This window comes from Mytilus galloprovincialis, chromosome 13 (assembly GCF_965363235.1).
Source record: "Mytilus galloprovincialis chromosome 13, xbMytGall1.hap1.1, whole genome shotgun sequence".
In the NCBI taxonomy this organism is placed as follows: domain Eukaryota; kingdom Metazoa; phylum Mollusca; class Bivalvia; order Mytilida; family Mytilidae; genus Mytilus; species Mytilus galloprovincialis.
Window position 1 is genome coordinate 57,923,463 of NC_134850.1, and position 18,445 is coordinate 57,941,907.

Here is an 18,445-nt window from a genome sequence, read left to right on the forward strand (position 1 = left end):
TTTTAAAATTGTTCGCGGAGTTCAGTATTTTTGTGATTTTACTTTTTGTTATCAGAACATCGATTAAACTGTTATGATATTGTATAAGTGAATGCAATAAATTGTCAGTAAATGTAATATAGTTTCGATGAATGTTATGTTTTCAGTGTTACTTTAAAAAAAAACCTGCAAACTACCAACTGACGCAGTTACTTATTAAAACAAAGGTATCAATTTTGATATGACAGGAAAACACATGAGTAAACACAGTATCGTATTTAATTCGGACCTCCATTTCTTTGATTCGAAGCTATAAATGAGTCTCATGAAGAAAAAACTAGAGTATTATATCATAAGGCTGGTATACTTTTTGACACATTTTGTTTTCGTTTCTTCGGAATCGTCTAATGCATAGTTCTTAATAGCAGGAGATGATTACAATGATGTTATAACTAAGGTCCATGCATTCAGAGGGTTAATGTGAACTTTATTCGCAGTATGCTGTCTTACATACTTGTTTTGTATGTAATGGGCGTACAAAGACCATGCGAATGTTGGTTTTGTTTTGTTTTGTGGTGTTGTTTTTCATGAAAAAAAAATGTTTCACTACCTTTATTTTATTTTCAAGTATTTAGTTTAACTTAACACAAAGTAGTAAATTTCTCTTATAGTGCTATTTATCAGCTGAGGGACGTGACTGGAAGATGCAACAACACTCATGCGCCAAAACAAACCTTAATATCGTATGCAGTGGTTGATATGTTATACAAAGTAGACTATCCATAAAAAATATGTGCTTTTGAACAAGTTGAACTTAAGCAACACGACGGGTGCCACATGTGGAGCAGGATCTGCTTACCCTTCCGGAGCACCTGAGATCACCCCTAGTTTTTGGTGGGGTTCGTGTTGTTTATTCTTTAGTTTTCTATGTTGTGTCGTGTGTACTATTGTTTTTCTGTTTGTCTTTTTTATTTTTAGCCATGGCGTTGTCAGTTTGTTTTAGATTTATGAGTTTGACTGTCCCTTTGGTATCTTTCGTCCCTCTTTTGAAAAGACATCGATTTGCCAGGAAAATAACAGTGCGTTTGATGTGTTTGAGCTTTTGATTTTGCCATTTGACTAGGGACTTTCCATTTTGAATTTTCTTTGAGATCGGTATTTTTGGTATTTTATTCTGTTTGTTATTTAAATAATGTTTATAGTTGAATGATTAATTGGTTATATTTATTTCCTTCATATATGAAACATTAAACATGCATGCTTTATATTCTTAACAACATCAAAGTATTGAAGGAGGGAAATATGTATTTACATATAAGGAATACATAAAAGGGTCTATTAGATTTTTAAAAGTATTATAAATGTACAATGACAACATTAGTGCAGATCAAATATATGACATTAGAGTTCATATTTGAAGGTCTGACATAGTTTAAATACAAAACAGTGTTTTAATACGATATGAAACAAATATATAGTGGTGTGAGAATTTTGTTTTTATTCCAAACGAATTACTGCTAATCAGGTCATACATATTGTTAGTCGCTTTAGGATAAGACAAACAAAAAAGAAGAAAAAAAAAACGTAACGAAAGAAAATTATTATTTTATACACGCAGTCCTTAAAAGGCAATAGCTAATATTTTGAGAAATGACTATTTGGTAATCAGCAGTCAGTTTTGCCCAAGTTTGTCAAAATTAACCCCAAAACATTTTTTGATTTATTAAGTCAAAATCTAACCTCATTCAATCCGTATTCATGCGACCTTCAATTTACCACCTTCGTTACGAATGGTTTATAGACGAGTTTCGGAGGTAATCTCATTTAGATGACGTCTTGAATAAAACACACGTCAAATGCTGATGCAAATGATCGAGCTCGTGCACTGTTAATTGTTTGCGTAAGACTTTTTGAAATTTGGAAGTACGTTACAGTGGGTTAAAAATCAAATCCGATAATTTGAGTCAACTCAGTGAACATGAAATTTACAGCTAATGACCCTTTAATGGATAAGTACAACAACATATATCTGGATAAACATTCTTGACGTATATATAGACTAATATATAAACGATAAGTACTCGTTATTTGCTGCTAGTTTACATAATTTTGTTGAGCAATGGGTGTCTGTCCTATTGACATGTACTTCTTACTGTAATCGACATTTAGCTGTATTAGCAATATTATTAACTTACTACATTTGATAACTATTGGCATTGAGTTATTCTTACTGATACGAACAGGAAACTCCCATTAATTTCACAATTTGATTATTTGAAATGACATCTTCAGGCAGATTGCAAAATGCTTTAAATTACTTATTTTTATTTTCAAAAAATGAGTTGCATATAATTATATTCATATATTATTGCACAACACACGCTAACTATGAATGCACACGTATGAAAAAGCAAAACATTAGACATCATAATTTTTGTGATGTTATCAAATTTTACCATACCTCCCCCCCCCCCCCGCCACAACGATAAACAAATACATGCAGATTTACTATAGTATTGATTATGAAACAGATTGTATAACAAATCATTGCTGGAAGATTAAAGATTTGTCCATAGTGCTCTTAACAAGAAAAACATAATATACTTCATAATGTCAATCAGCATATTATAATTACAAGCAGAAATTAAAATTGAAAATGAACTTTTTACAGATTTTCAAAATCCATAGCTCTCTCATTATCATCAGTTAGAATGTGATCAACACCTCCTATTGGCACACCACACTGTGGACATTTAATTTTCTCCATTGGCATGCCACATTCTCCTATAGAATAATAATGACCTGAAACGAGAGGAATTAAAAACTGGCAAATTGTCTGTTTTACACTCTAGGTCTTTCATTCTGTGTATTGGAATTCATAAAATTTAGCTTTTCAAATTTACACAATTTCTTTTCTCTACAATTTTGTCGCGATTAGAAATGCCAGTATTTATTTCAATCAATGAACGAATAATAAAATCGCCCAATAGAAGTTGTGGTTTAAAACTGATTTTTAGTGTAATGTCATCCACTGGAGAAAAGGGAGTTTTTGATTTAAACAGACTAAATATCAACATACTTTCGGTAGCGTGAGTTGTTTCCTTTTTGTAACATTCAACATGTTAAACTAAACGTTTCCAATATAGAGGTTATTTGAAGTGCACATTTTTATATTGAGTCTACAGTACGCCTCTAACCTTTGATAGTCGTGTAAGATTTTTAACTTTAGTTCATTCATATATATTATGAAGTCTAGTAGGTCGTACATTATCACTGAATTAGTCAACACTTTTGTTAAAGAGCCACATGAAACGTGCATCCGGATACTGGATTTTCTCATTGTGTTGACGACCTATTGGTGGCCTAATGTTGTGTTTGCTCTTTGATCGGGTTGTTGTCTCTTGGACATATTCCCCATTTCAATCCTCAATTTTTTTTTTATAACTTACCATTTTTACATTTGTACCAATGTCCTGATCCCATAAATTCATTCTTCATGGCTCGCTTGATCATCTGCTTTTCCTTAAGTGTGAGACCAATCATTCTAGAAGATACTTCTTCTGTATCCTTTCTTATTATAGATAAGTCTACGTCTTTCATGACTTCAATAGATTCTAGTTTAAGCAAGTGTTTTTGAATATTATCAGGGAATGGTATTTCTTTATTTTGTTCAGAAAGTTTTGTTTTGAATTTATGAATATCAACTGTTAGCTGTAGTCGTCGTATTTCTAGGTAGAATTCATGATGCTCTTGTCGTGCATATCTTGTCCGCCTTAAAAACACCCATTTTTCTAGTCGCGTTAGCCATGCTTTTAATAGCCGCCGACACTCGGATGGAAAGGTGTCTACTCTGAAGCTATAGATCTCTTCATAGAAAGTTAGTTGATCGATTACCGTGTTCAGAATGTCGATTGATCGTGTATATTTAACTTTGTTCGATAGTTTAGTGAATAATTCGATAGGTATGTCAATTTCATGTTCAGTGAGTAACTGTATTGTAGCCAACCGCTTTGCATGGAGGTCAGTACCTTCTTCAATATTTCGAATGGTTTGAAATACCTCACAAATGTTTTTGTTGATAATTTTAAGTTCGTTACAATATCTATTTGACGTTGAGATTTTAGTGCTGCACTTTGGGCATTTCAAAGACACGATCTCGTCACTGGGATTATCCAGAACGTTTGAAATATATTGGTCTAGTCCATTTACTTCCAATACGCACTTGCAGTCTTCTAACCGAATGAACATGGCGTTATCTTCATCTTCATATCCAAATAATATTTCTGTCAAGTTTTCGCATACTTTACAAATACACTTTGAACTTTCGCAGAATAATCCTGAACATGTATGACCACAGTCTAATCTTTTATTACAAAGTGTATTACATTTTTGTCTTTTACAAGGTTCCATACACAATTGTTCGCACTTAAACCTATTTGGACATTCTGCTTTACAAGCCCACTTACACAGTTCAATACACTGAATACAACTATCGCCACATCTGCTTTTACATGTATCACCATGAATGCATTGCCGATCGCACTTCTGTTTACAAGGTGGACATCGATAATTGCAACTTTCCTTACAAATATGTCCACATACTAAGTTTCTATTGCATTTTTTCTTACATGGTACATGAAGTCTACCTTGACTACAATCTGAACATGTTCCCTGGCATTTGTGACCACAATCTAATATTCCCGAGCATTCCATTCTACAAGGGGGATCATATTTGGTGCAACAAGCCACTTGTACCGAATGTCTACAGCGAGCGTCTACTGTTATCAACTCCTGGCAGTCATCTTCTGTATTACAAGGATCTGTACAATGTTTCTGACAACGATGACCACAAGATATAATAGCTTGACATTGTTCATTGCATGAAGCTGAATCTGGGTCTAAATGGCACGGCATCTGTTTTTTATGCTGACATTCGGGAATTGTCTTTTCTACAATTTCATTACATTTTCCACATGAGTATGGAAAGTGGCACGTTTTGGAGCATCGATGCCCCAGTTTGCATACTTCTCTGTTACATTGTTTTGAACAGTTGTCGGAATGGTCTGGATCATCTACATGGCACTTCCTTAAACATAAATGTCCACACTTTCTCCTCTCAGAACAAGATTTTTGACATCCTCCATCTGCAACACGGTCAAAGTCGTCCGGATTAGAAATATCAGTCGAATTCTTGTGTTTCTGGCATGTTAGCTGCAATGTAGTGCCAAAACATTGCCTCTTTTCTGCATCATTAACAATATTATTCCATAGTTTTGATTTTGCTTTCAAAAGTTCGAAATTACCTATTGCGTAAAGTCCTATTTTTGCCCGTGATAGAGCAACACAAACCCTGTTTGCCTCTGATAAATAGCCTATTTTATTTTCCTTGTTACTTCTAACAAGAGACAATAATATAATTTCATTTTCCTCCCCCTGATAATTATCTACTGCTTTGACTTTTACGGTCATCTCATTTGATGTTTTGTCGTGATTATTTGAAACTGCTAGACAATTGACAATGCCATCTATATAAGAATCCTTTTTTGAAAACTCGTCTTCTATAGGCCTGATCAATTCGCGAAGAAGACGCACCTGGTCTAGGTAAGTTGACAGCACAGTAATTTTAGAAGATGGATATCCTTGCATTCTGAGATATTTGTACAAATTACAAATAAATAATGCCTCAAAAGTGTTCTTGTGACTTCTAGAAAGTTCTTCACGCTCCCGATCTTCAAACATTGAATGTGATAAAAAGAACAAATTTGAGTGGATTCCTTTGACATTTTCGTACTTCAAAACACTATGATCGTCTTGCAATGTACGATAAATGTGAGGCACTAGTAGCTGGGATATGATTGGTCTCATTCGATGTTGATACTCTAATTGTTTATATGGGAAGCGTTCACGAATAAGTCTTTCAAACAGGGAAATATTTATTTTGTGTTGCAGTGCAGTCTTGTAATCGTTGTAAGATGGGCGCAGTTGTTGGTGGTCGCCAATCATAATAAGTTGTTGACACGATGATGTCAAACATGCAACCACGTGATGTTCTGGGATTTCGGCAGCTTCTTCAAGGAGAACAATGCTTGGAGAAACTCGTTTAAGAATTTCTATATCTCTAGCAGCTCTTGTTGTGGTGCATGCTACAAGTTTTGCCCTCTTCAATATGTTGATATCAGCTATGTGTTGAATCTCTTCATAACGTTTTTGTGATCTTTTGTAGCTTTTCTCACACTCTTGAATTTCCTCGTTTATTGGGATAAGAGCTTGTTGAATCCAGTATTTATACAACTGCCACCTTTGAAGATCGTGTATCCACCATACATTGGACACCGACCGTGCTCCTTCAATCGACATAGCTTGTGTACAACAAAGTTTATCTTGTATTTTCTTAATGAAAATAGATTTTTCTTTCTCATCATATTGCTCCCAAAACCATTCTTTATTCTGGGTTTTTTCTTCGTTAACAATACTTGACGAAACAACCATCTTCAGTTTTTCTAAGTCTAGATGCATTAATTTATCTTTTTCAACTGTTTTTATGTCCTCTTCATCGTACTCCCAACTCTGATCATCATACCAATTTTCCTCGTCATCAAAATAATCAAAATCGTTTTCTTCATAAATATTTTCTGAATAGTTTGGTCGTATTGTAACTTTTTGTTGAGTTGCTGATTCAATATCTAACCATCTAATCAAAGAAGATTCATTTCTGAGTGCACTGTACTGCGAGTTCGTAATCACTCTAGCTACGTCATGAAGCCAGTCTTGATGAACTATTCCTGTCTCAATTTCCTCTCGAAGTTTTTTCAGGTTGTCATGCTCTTTAATCCTTATTTTCAAATTTGATCTGGCATCAAACGCCATAACATTCAGTAAGCCTGAGCTTTCCCTTTTTGTGCGTGATTGAACTTCTCCCCAGCGAGTTATGTATTCTTCCCGCGTGTAATTATATGCTTTGCGTTTAGACGTCAAGTTATATTCTCTCAATATTTCGACTTCAGATCTCGATCCTAATCGGACAATATCAGCTGTGTCTGTTGATCGCAGTCGTTTTGATATATCAAGTAGAAACTGATCTAATGCATGATTGGTGTAACTGAGTAGAAGCATTGGCCCTTGGTTTTCCTGTTGACGCCATATATGGTCATTTTTTAACAACAGCTCAGCTATTTTGAGACCAACTACAGTTTTTCCAGTTCCAGGTGGTCCCTGTATTAGCGCAAGCTTACTTTTCATTGATGTAAGAAATGCTCTGTATTGCGATTCGTCCAGTTTTAGAAAATTTGCATCAGGCCAGTTCGACTCCGATGAAATATCTATGTCATATACCTGATATAGTTCAGAATTCAAACAGCTGATATCAAATCCTCTGTCTACGAATTTAGATGATTCAAAATAATCTGGCACCTGTTGTTCTATGCTGTGTCTCTTGTTAAGTAATTGCTTTCCGAAAGGTAAAACACTTTCCTGATTAAAAACCTCACTGTGCATACACTGTAGCGATTTTAATGTATAAAAGTAAGATGGAAAGAAAGCTTGGCTTTCAACTAGAATAATATCTGACTGTTGTAAAATGGCAGACAAATCTCCAATATCCTCGGTAAATTTGATTTCGCAAATCCCCTTTTTTAGATCAGCAGGATTACGCTCTGCTACCGTTGCATACTGAAGGATCGAAAATGATTTGTTAGTTAAACAAACAAGAGACCCGAATGTAAGTAACTTTCTTGTGTTCCAGTTAATTCGGCTATAGGGAGTGATATCAAATCTTATTTTCCAGGTAATGCCGTTTTGTTCATTGCAACATCGGGTAAGGAAGGATATATCTTTATAGACACGGATGTCATCATGTCGCCATCTTTTCTCAAGGCAATCTGGATCTCCATTTATACTTTCGTTTAAAGAAACCAACCCTCTACACAAAGGTCTTATAAAATCTTGACGATGGACCATAAATAGTCTTCGTAAATAGCTTTCCTCTGTGTCATATTCAGAATCAATGTTTACATTTTCACATGTCTCTATTTCCGTAAGATCTGGCAATATAGCTAATGTTGACAGTTTGTTCTCGGTATTAGGAGTTTTTTCTTGAGGATTCCATTTGTCTCTTATTTCTAGTACTAAGGATTCTAGGACTTCTTTTTGATTCTCGTCATCGACTTTTTCGTCAATACATCTTTCTAAAGAATCTAATGGTTGCATTAAATCGGAAGGTCCAGCATTGACATGATAAACAAGCCCTTTCATCAAAACAAGTAAATTGTGTAGCATGTGAATGTTTTCCTTGTCAAACTTTAAACGAAACTCGCAAATAATATCTTTTATATCCTTTCGTTCAAAAAACCTTCTTTCCTTTAACGGATTCAGAGCTTTTTGTACTAATGACTGATGCTTAGATTCACAAACCTGACACATAACTTGCAAAAATAACGCCATATGGTCAATCATTTCGTGTTTAAATAGAAATGTGTCTAGTTCTCTACTACAAGTACTCAGATAAGCCGCTAAACTATCGTTATCCATCTTTGATAATTGTGTTATGTCTATCTTTTGATCAGATGCTTCAAATCCGTTCTGAGATTTTTTGGTGAATGTTTTATTTCCGTTGTAATTTTGCCTTGTCTTGTGGTATCTTGATTTGTTATTTGAACTAGATTGATATCGGTCAGAGCAATTCCGTCTTTGATTTTCATTTAACGAATATCTGCTTGAGTTTTGCGTTTTGCTGTACGTGTCTTCTTTTTGAACTGTTACCGTGCAAGTTTTTTCATGAATCAATGAAGACTCTCCAAGTCTAATGGTTTCATGTCTGTTGTTTTTTTTATCTATTATTTGTGTATTCGTATCATGCGCAGTGTTGATGTCAAAATTTGATTGAGATAAATGAAAATCCGTATTTTTGCATGGAGACCTTTGTTGTCTTGTATTTTTGTGAACTACATTTAGACTAGAAGTTTTTCTTCCTTGCTGTTCTGATGTATTTGTTAGTAAAGATTGTCCTCTGTATTCAGTATTGTGTGTTGATTTTGTACGTGTTCGTTTATTTATTGGGTTTTGCAGTGAACGTTTTCTGTCAGGACAAATATCTTGCCTTTCCTGAACACTACGATTTCTGTCCTTTGCGGAAGATGATCTTTCTCGTCTTCTAGGCGAATGTAAAGGTTCTCGACTTCTGTTGTTCTTTGAATGTGACCTTTCAGGGGAATGAAGTAAATGAAAATCCGTTTTTTTGCATGGAGACCTTTGTTGTCGTGTACTTCTATGAACTACATGTGGACTAGAAGTTTGTCTTCTTTGTTGTTCTGGTGTATTCCTTCGTGAAGATTTTCCTTTATATTCAGTACGTCGTGGAGATTTTGTACGTGATCGTTTACATCTTGTTTTTTGCAGTGAACTTTGAAAGGAAGTATCTTGCCTTTTCCGAACGTCAACACTACGATTTCTGTTATTTGAAAAGGATGATCTTTCTCGTCGTCTAGGTGAAAGGAGAGGTTCTTGCCTTTTTTTCTCAGAACGAGACCTTTCATGTGTTCTTTTTCTAGGAATCGTTCGTTTGTCTCTGGTTCCTTCAATGTGATTATGTGCATTATGCTTATACGTTTTACTACTTTCTCCATTTTTTTCAATGTTTGATGTTTTAATTTTCTTTTGCCTATTTGTGTTGGTGCTATGTGATTGGCTTGTGTTCTTTCGTTTTCTTGATTCATCATTCTTCTCTTGTGACGAAAGGTGTTCTTTATGTACATCTAGATGTCTTTTATTGGTATCAGTTCTGTGATTTATATGTGTTGTGTTATGTACAACGCTAGACTCGTGCCTATTTTGAACGTGATCATTATCTTGAAAGTCATTTGAATATCTCCGAATATCGGGTTTCGATTGATTGGTTGTAGTTTGCACTACTCGTTGACATATTGATTTATTTGTTTTTTCACCCAAACGATCAAATACAGATATTTTCTTTGCATCTTTTATTCGGTTCTTTATGTCGACTTTATCTTCCTCATGGTTATTTACAGTTATGGCTTCAAAGTCAACGTCTCCGTAATCAATGATTGGTCTTACTGACGTATTTGTGTTTAGATTCGTCGATTGAGAGGTATCAATTGTGTGCCGAAAGGTCTGTTTGTGTCTTTCCATTTCTTGGATTAAAACTGAATGTAAAATATAAATAAAGTGACTAAAAGCAATCAGTTCATCTTAAAATATTTATATAATGATAATAATTTTTTATACCATTACATAATTATTTTTTACTTTTTTTTCCTTGAAGGTGTATTATAACTCAACCATCTCGAATAAAGTTTGATATGTATTTTGTAATATTATTTTTTTTTAAATATAATAACATATATAAAGTATTTACGTTTCACAAGAAGGAAGCAGGATCTTCTACATATAGGTTTTAATAGAAGATCATTCAGGTGTGACATGTAATACTAAAAAAACACAAGTAATAACTTTTTTTTATTGACAAACAATACTTATCGTTTACCTGTTGATATCAATTTCACATTGAATATTCATAATTTGAAAAAATCTTCCAGAAATAAAGAATAACCATGTATCTATATATCAATCAGTACACACCCAACAGCAAATATATTTAGTGACAGGACTTCATATACCTTGAACAATGCCAATATATAGGTATCGACAGGTTGTAGGAGCATTAATATGGTACAGGAGCACACTTATCTTATATATATGGTTATATAGTTATCAAAGGTACCAGGATTATAATTTTGTACGCAAGACGGGTCTACATAAGACTCATCAGTGACGTTCATATCAAACTATTTATAAAGCCACACAAGTACAAAGTTGAAGAGCATTGAGGATCGAAAATTCCAAAAAGTTGTGCCAAATACGGCTAAGGTAATGTATGTCTGGAATAAGAAAATCCTAAGTTTTTCGAAAAATTCATAGTTTTGTAAACAAGAAATTTATAAAAATGACCACGTTATTGATATTCATGTCAACACAGAAGTGTTGACTACTGTGTTGACTATATATGAGCCGCGTCGGATAGAAATCGACCTTATGCAAAAAAAATCTCAATTTGAGTTTTGTTCATATTAATTTTGCTTATAGTCATACAATTTGAATGCAAAAAAAACGTTCTACTCTAGCTTTCTTCTTTTAAAAGTTTCGCTATTTCAAAGTTGTGACGGCTACATATATTTAACTTCAGAATCTCACGACAACGTCGTGAAATTAGTATTATCGTGCTTGAATTTTATTCTTTATCGGTCCTTTTCTCGTTATAGAGAGAGCCACGAAAACATGCATTGGTATACAATATCTAATTTATTTTAAAAGATTGTTACAATGAGAACATAAATAATTCTCTAGTTTTCAATCCAACTGTAACCAGTACATGTGAAATGTTACTCCTCTGAAGCACGAGGACAAAATTCGTCACGAAAATTATACTGGAACAAAGGACGGACTTCATTGTACAGATAACGCATTCTCTTCTCTGTCAGCCCTGCTGGCTGAATAACTTCTGGAAGTGTCGTGAGCAACTCCGGTACGTTTGTGCTTTCCTTAAGCAAAGCCATTCTTTTCTCCGGTTGATCAAGATTTTCTCTCGCAAATACGACTCTGGTAAATCGGAAGTGATGGAATTTTCCTATACCTCTGGGTGGTTTGAAATAATTAGTAAAGAAATTACCCCATCTGTACCACTTTAAGCTGTGTTCGTCATCGTCATTTTCATCATAAACTTCTGACCTATTGCATTTGGCAGAATTGTCAACATTTTAACCAGTTGTGATACAGTGTTTACGTCCGACTTTCTAAATTTCTTTTTCAACATGCCAAAATTAAACATGCGTCACATAAACATTCTGTGTGCCCAGCAATCATAAAATGCAAACTAATAGTTTTGTGTAAACCCTTTGCGCACCTCCACAACAGATAATGTAAAGTAGTTTTATTTTTGTTTTGTCCCACAGAATTATCAGCATGAAAATGACACGCCTTTTCATCGTAAGTATTACCATGCAGATAATGGTGGAGCATGCTTAAAACAGCATTGGGTCCATGTGTCCGACTTCAATTTTCCCCGATTGTTTGTTGCTCATCAATAGAATAATTCGTTTGCATTGGAAAGTTTTCATCGCAAACTCCAAATATTTGAACCTTTCGAGGCGTTAAAAAGTAAAGAGCTCCAACCTCTTGGGACGAATGTTGCAAGTTTATATATTGTGAAAAGTCAATAGTGTAATGAACATTTTCAAAAATTTTTGAACATGGAGTGTTGTACTTTCCTATTGGAGACTCAGCCAACTAAATTCATCACGTGATCTTTGTGTATATACATAATGTATAATATTCACGCTGCGTCCGCGCAGACTGTATATGGTCAATTAATTTTTGAGTTCTCACTTATTTCGCGTCTTCTGAAATAGATCCGGAAATATCATCCCTCAACTGAAAGCACGTTTTACACAGATCCGTCTTTGGTTTCATAAATTGAATATGAGGGACACATGCATTCCAAACTTCTTTAGATACGGTTAGTTGAACATATTGTTGTTCTGAGTTAACGAATGCACTAACATATTTGGAGTGTACATATTTCTTGCTCTCGCTATAAGGTAGAAATTTACCACAACATTAAAAAGGAATGGAATTAATGACAAATTGAACCAAAAGAATTTTTCGATACGACTGGTTGTCGCGCTTTCTGCCATAATACATTTAATAGTTCAACAGTGATTTGTAACATATAGATCAAAATCCCAAATACTATCTCTTTAAATTATAGTAGTTCAAATTTTCTAAATAAACGGGTTTTTTAGATGAAATTTTGGTTTATTATTTATTAATCCGACACCACAGCTTACATCTTTCAAAATTGTTACCTTAATCACTCAGACGGACGGACGGACGCAAAATTGTAAGACCCACCGATGCATAGATCGGGAATTTTATTGCCCGAATACTAATTTTATAGTTGTCGGGATATAAAAAAGGGGGTTTAAAAGGTTTTATTTTGAAAGTTATTAGTTTTCGAAATACATGTACACATGTATTATGCAAAAGTTTCCCTCTTTCTTTCAATTTCTAAATAGAAATGTCATTGAACCTAAATTACACGCAACACGTACATTCTAAATTTCTGAATAGATATGAACAGATAAATTGCACGCACATAGTACAAAATCCACATAGAGCACGGGTTGGTCTTTGTTTAATATTGTATAGTTGTGATGTTGTTTCTTTTTAGATTGTTCAAAATGCAACGGTACAATGATATGAATAACTTTTGACCTATTTTTGTTTTTGCGTGTCTCACTGTGTGTAGCGAAGTTTTGCAATACAGCACAAATTTTGTTTTATACTACCAGAAATAGTTTTTCAGAATATTACTTAAGTTTAGTTAAGCTTAAGAATTGCATACAATTATTTTTTTAAGCATGTTAAGACTGGTGTTACTTTCACTTTGTATAAAATGTAAAAATAGATCGTGAACGTAAAAATAGTTCAATATGTAGAACGTATTAGGAAATACATACCTTAGCAAAACAATGTATTCCTGTTAGCCAAAACTATGGTGGCCGGTTAAGGCCATTTCGCGTTTTCGCGTTTTCGCGTTTTCGCCCATCATATTATATAGGGCGAAAACGCGAAAACGCGAAATCGCGAAGTCGAAAACGCGAAAACGCGAAGTCGAAAACGCGAAAACGCGAAGTCGAAAACGCGAAAACGCGAAATATTTTTTCTTTCCGATTTCGCGTTTTCGACTTCGCGTTTTCGCGTTTTCGACTTCGCGTTTTCGCGTTTTCGCGTTTTCGACTTCGCGATTTCGCGTTTTCGCCTTTTCGCGTTTTCGCGATTTCGCGTTTTCGCGTTTTCGCGATTTCGCGTTTTCGCGATTTCGCGTTTTCGCGTTTTCGCGATTTCGCGTTTTCGCGTTTTCGCGATTTCGCGTTTTCGCGTTTTCGCCCTATATAATATGATGGGCGAAAACGCGAAAACGCGAAAACGCGAAATGGCCTTAACCGGCCACCATACAAAACTGATACTAAGGTTGAGAAATATGTTATTTAGAAAAGGACAGGATTCAGGAAGAATTTTTTTTTCAGATAATTTGAAAATGTTCATGTCGGACCGGATAAAGCGGTTTCCGTGAAAGATTTATATCGGCATTTTTTACTAAACTTATCAGAAATAATATACTAGTTTTGTCCTATATGTATGGAATACGTTAGCTAAAGGCTCGATTTAATCAGATTAAAATTGTAAGGTTTCCCCGTATATCTTTTTTTTTTACAAATTTCATATAAAACCCCACTAAAAAAAGGGAAGGCATATATATATTATGTTGGATTTTCACCAGTACAGAGTTAAAAGACGCAGAATCGTCTAAAGTATACTAGTTTAATTTGTCATAGTTTTGTCGACCATAACTTTTGTTTCTCATGTTATGAACATGTATAAACGTTACAGTTTTTACAATTTAATTTCGTTGAAATACATAAGAAATTTTTGAACACAAACAATACTGGTTATATTACCAAAAATTGAAAACGTTATACAACAAAAATCTATCCAAATAAACAAATATAACTGTGGCAATTCTGCTTCTATTGGTACCTAGTACATTAAAATCCGATCAGAAATGTCCCCACAATATTTTTTTGAAAAAACGTAGTTTTGTCAGAAAGCGACATGTTTTTTTTTTTTATAACGTCAGAAACTACCTGTATGAAAACTTGTGAAACTTTATCGTAACGTTACTCGGTTTGACGTCGAATTGCATAAGGTCGATTTCTATCCGACGCGGCTCATATGATACCTATTGTAGACAGTGTGTCACTTGCCTTTTTAAATATATTTCTTCATGTTTTATGCCTCAATTAGCAAGTAAGTGGATGAAACTACACAGTTGAAAAATTTGAGTCATGAAAATTAAAAAAAGTAGTGATTTGGTCCGGCTAAAAAACGGAAGCTGTTAAAAGAGTTCAAGACCTCTCAACTTATTTTATTTTTATCATTTTGTGTTGAAGTTGATGAAGTTATCTATATTTTTTTTATAAAATTTGTCCTGAAAGTAGTACACTAAAATATTATCAAGAAAGAGCAGGTGGTATTTTTTTAGTTCCATATATTGGCTCAAAGAAAATGCACTACGAAATAACTGTGTTTTCAAGACATATTTTTTTATGCATATGTATATATAACAAAATCAATATAGTCATACCGATTTAAACAATATTCAGAATTACATTCATAGAAATGAACCAATAAAAGATTAGAACAAAATTATCTAAAGGCTCATAGATATTTTAAAGATAACCCACAACGGAACTAAATTTCCGGGTTCGCGAAACAACGTCCCAATTATGATATGCAATTGGTTGTCTGCAGCTCAACCCGAACTTCCTATTGCATTTTTATGTATCTATGCAAGATTCTAGTTAAGGTTTTTAAGTAATTTTGGTAAAGAAATACATTAAAATCCGATCAGAAATGTCCCCACAATATTTTTTTGAAAAAACGTAGTTTTGTCAGAAAGCGACATGTTTTTTTTTTTTATAACGTCAGAAACTACCTGTATGAAAACTTGTGAAACTTTATCGTAACGTTACTCGGTTTGACGTCGAATTGCATAAGGTCGATTTCTATCCGACGCGGCTCATATGATACCTATTGTAGACAGTGTGTCACTTGCCTTTTTAAATATATTTCTTCATGTTTTATGCCTCAATTAGCAAGTAAGTGGATGAAACTACACAGTTGAAAAATTTGAGTCATGAAAATTAAAAAAAGTAGTGATTTGGTCCGGCTAAAAAACGGAAGCTGTTAAAAGAGTTCAAGACCTCTCAACTTATTTTATTTTTATCATTTTGTGTTGAAGTTGATGAAGTTATCTATATTTTTTTTATAAAATTTGTCCTGAAAGTAGTACACTAAAATATTATCAAGAAAGAGCAGGTGGTATTTTTTTAGTTCCATATATTGGCTCAAAGAAAATGCACTACGAAATAACTGTGTTTTCAAGACATATTTTTTTATGCATATGTATATATAACAAAATCAATATAGTCATACCGATTTAAACAATATTCAGAATTACATTCATAGAAATGAACCAATAAAAGATTAGAACAAAATTATCTAAAGGCTCATAGATATTTTAAAGATAACCCACAACGGAACTAAATTTCCGGGTTCGCGAAACAACGTCCCAATTATGATATGCAATTGGTTGTCTGCAGCTCAACCCGAACTTCCTATTGCATTTTTATGTATCTATGCAAGATTCTAGTTAAGGTTTTTAAGTAATTTTGGTAAAGAAATAACCGACTTAATACATTTATTATGTTCATTGAAATCCCAAAACGCTGCATTTTTTGCGCTGTTTCGTGGCAGTCAGTTTAAAAATGTGCAAGAAACCATTTTATACTAGGTTGTAAGGAAGTTAAGTGTAAAGAGTAGACACATTCAAATAATAAAACATGCAATCATGATATCTTATAAAGGACATATCTTTTTTATTTTGGGTTCTCAGTGCTGTCCAACTTGCATTTTTTTTTTATTTCGAGCGTCATTGGTGAGTTTCGTGTAGGTGTTCGGAACGCTCGTCTGTTGTAATTTATTTTAAGTTAGAGTATATACTAGATGAGTTTATTTAAAGAAATTAAATAGTGGTTTTCTGAAAATATGCAAAATCGAAAGTAGATTTACAAGACATGTATTCGTAACTGATATTTTTGTAAACAAGTTATCTATGCTAAAAGCTCAGTAGATCATATTACAATTTGTATTATAAAACATACCTATACTATGTTCTCGATTAAGTGACATTCAGAATTAGAAATGCATAGGTTAGAGAGTGTGTTTTTCCGATAAAATTAAAGTCGATATGATTAAAATAACATAAAACTGTTTTACAAATTTTGGTTTATAATTACAAGTAGCATTCCTTTAGACAAAACAGATATCTTTTGTGAAATATACATTATTAAACTAATATTGTTCATCGTCTATTGATTATGAATTTTAAATAAATCATTAGTTTTATCAGTGAACTTAAATACATCCACATTTGATAAGCAGTTAACAAATGTTTTTTCGCTTAATCTAACTCTTCGAAAATTATGATAACATAACATATGGTTCCTATCCATAATACCGCCTCTCCCCCGCCCCCCCCCCCCCCCCAAAAAAAAATGTTTGAAGCGGTAATCTAATTCAGATTTACCAGACATTATTAGTAATTCCAGGTAATACTATTTGATTTGACATAAAAAGGAACGTGTGTGTATTACCATTTCATGTTTATCATGTTCAGACAAAGCATAATTGCTTCCTTATGGTTGTTAACTTCAACTCCTGCTTTGATTAAGTTGACATGTAAAGATGAATCATGATAAAGTCAGACAGGGTGGATCTAGCCATTTTCAAAAGGAAAGTTTCCAACTTAGGATAGATTGGGGTCGGGGTAGGGAGGGGGTGGGGTTCCAACCATATGCGCTCAATTAATGAATTCATCGTCCAAGAAAGGGGGTTCAAACTCCCAACCCCTCCCCCATCCCGGATCCGCAACTGTCAGAAATGCGGTATCTATTATTTGTGGCTAAAACAGTTCTTTATCGAATATCATGTGTTTGGCCAATTGTTACTAAACGATTGAAAGATTTTTTTTAAATTAAAACATACTTACCAAGTTGACCTGCATATATCTATCAACGAAAAACCAAGCTGTACTTCCTTCTGTAGTCATATTCTTGTATCCTCGATAATATATTTCACATTGAAAACTACAATTATTCTACAATATAATAAATATCCGTGTTAGATATCATGCTTATATAAGAGACACCCTTGTTCTTGTCATTCGTGACAGCAATACAATAGATAAAAGGTGTCTAAAGTACAAAGATATTAGGCTTCAAAATCGAAAGTAGATTTTTTGAAAACGATATCCCATTTAGGCACATGATATATTATTTTTAATTATAATTGATTATAGTGTAAATAGTAACTGTATATAATCGATGTACTGTATACCTACACGTAGCTAAATCTGCGCCTCCGGAAAACGTTTCGTTAAGGATGTTTGCTCCTCTACTTTTTGAATTTTTGCCAGATTTTCGGAATCCTCTAGTTTTACCCATGTATCGACATTTAAAAAAATTGCCCACTAACCCCTACTTTTCTTTTCATTCTTATTAGATATTATTGAAAAAGCCATATTTTAAAATCTTATTAAATCCTTGTCATTTTTTCATTGTATTTTAAACAAAAAAGGTGCCAATGTTAAGTGAAAGAAAAATCTAGAGAGAATTATTTTCCGCCAAATTTTCAACGGCTTATATCTCGAAAACAAGCACACGGACCCTCGTTTTTTTCTGCTTTTTTAGTTTCTTTATTTATATGCTTTCAATTTATAACAGTCTTTTAAAAAACTTGTTTTTTTTAAACAGAGTAGCGAACATCCTTAAGT

General features: G+C 33.7%; 1 protein-coding gene across 2 annotated transcripts; it reads right to left on the bottom strand.

Moving 5' to 3' along the window:
- Window positions 1-1,184: 1,184 nt before the first annotated feature.
- LOC143056968 (NFX1-type zinc finger-containing protein 1-like) lies at window positions 1,185-18,161 on the bottom strand. 2 transcript variants are annotated; one of them, XM_076230181.1, is made up of 4 exons: window positions 18,010-18,161; window positions 17,663-17,770; window positions 3,429-10,136; window positions 1,185-2,781 (listed from the first exon to the last, which is right to left on the bottom strand). In XM_076230181.1, exons 3-4 carry the CDS (start codon window positions 10,120-10,122, stop codon window positions 2,645-2,647), a joined length of 6,831 nt encoding a protein of 2,276 aa, XP_076086296.1. In that variant the 5' UTR covers window positions 10,123-10,136; window positions 17,663-17,770; window positions 18,010-18,161; the 3' UTR covers window positions 1,185-2,644. The 2 variants fall into 2 exon arrangements, with proteins under 2 accessions (XP_076086296.1, XP_076086297.1); XM_076230182.1 differs by having other exon boundaries at window positions 18,014-18,068.
- Window positions 18,162-18,445: the final 284 nt, after the last annotated feature.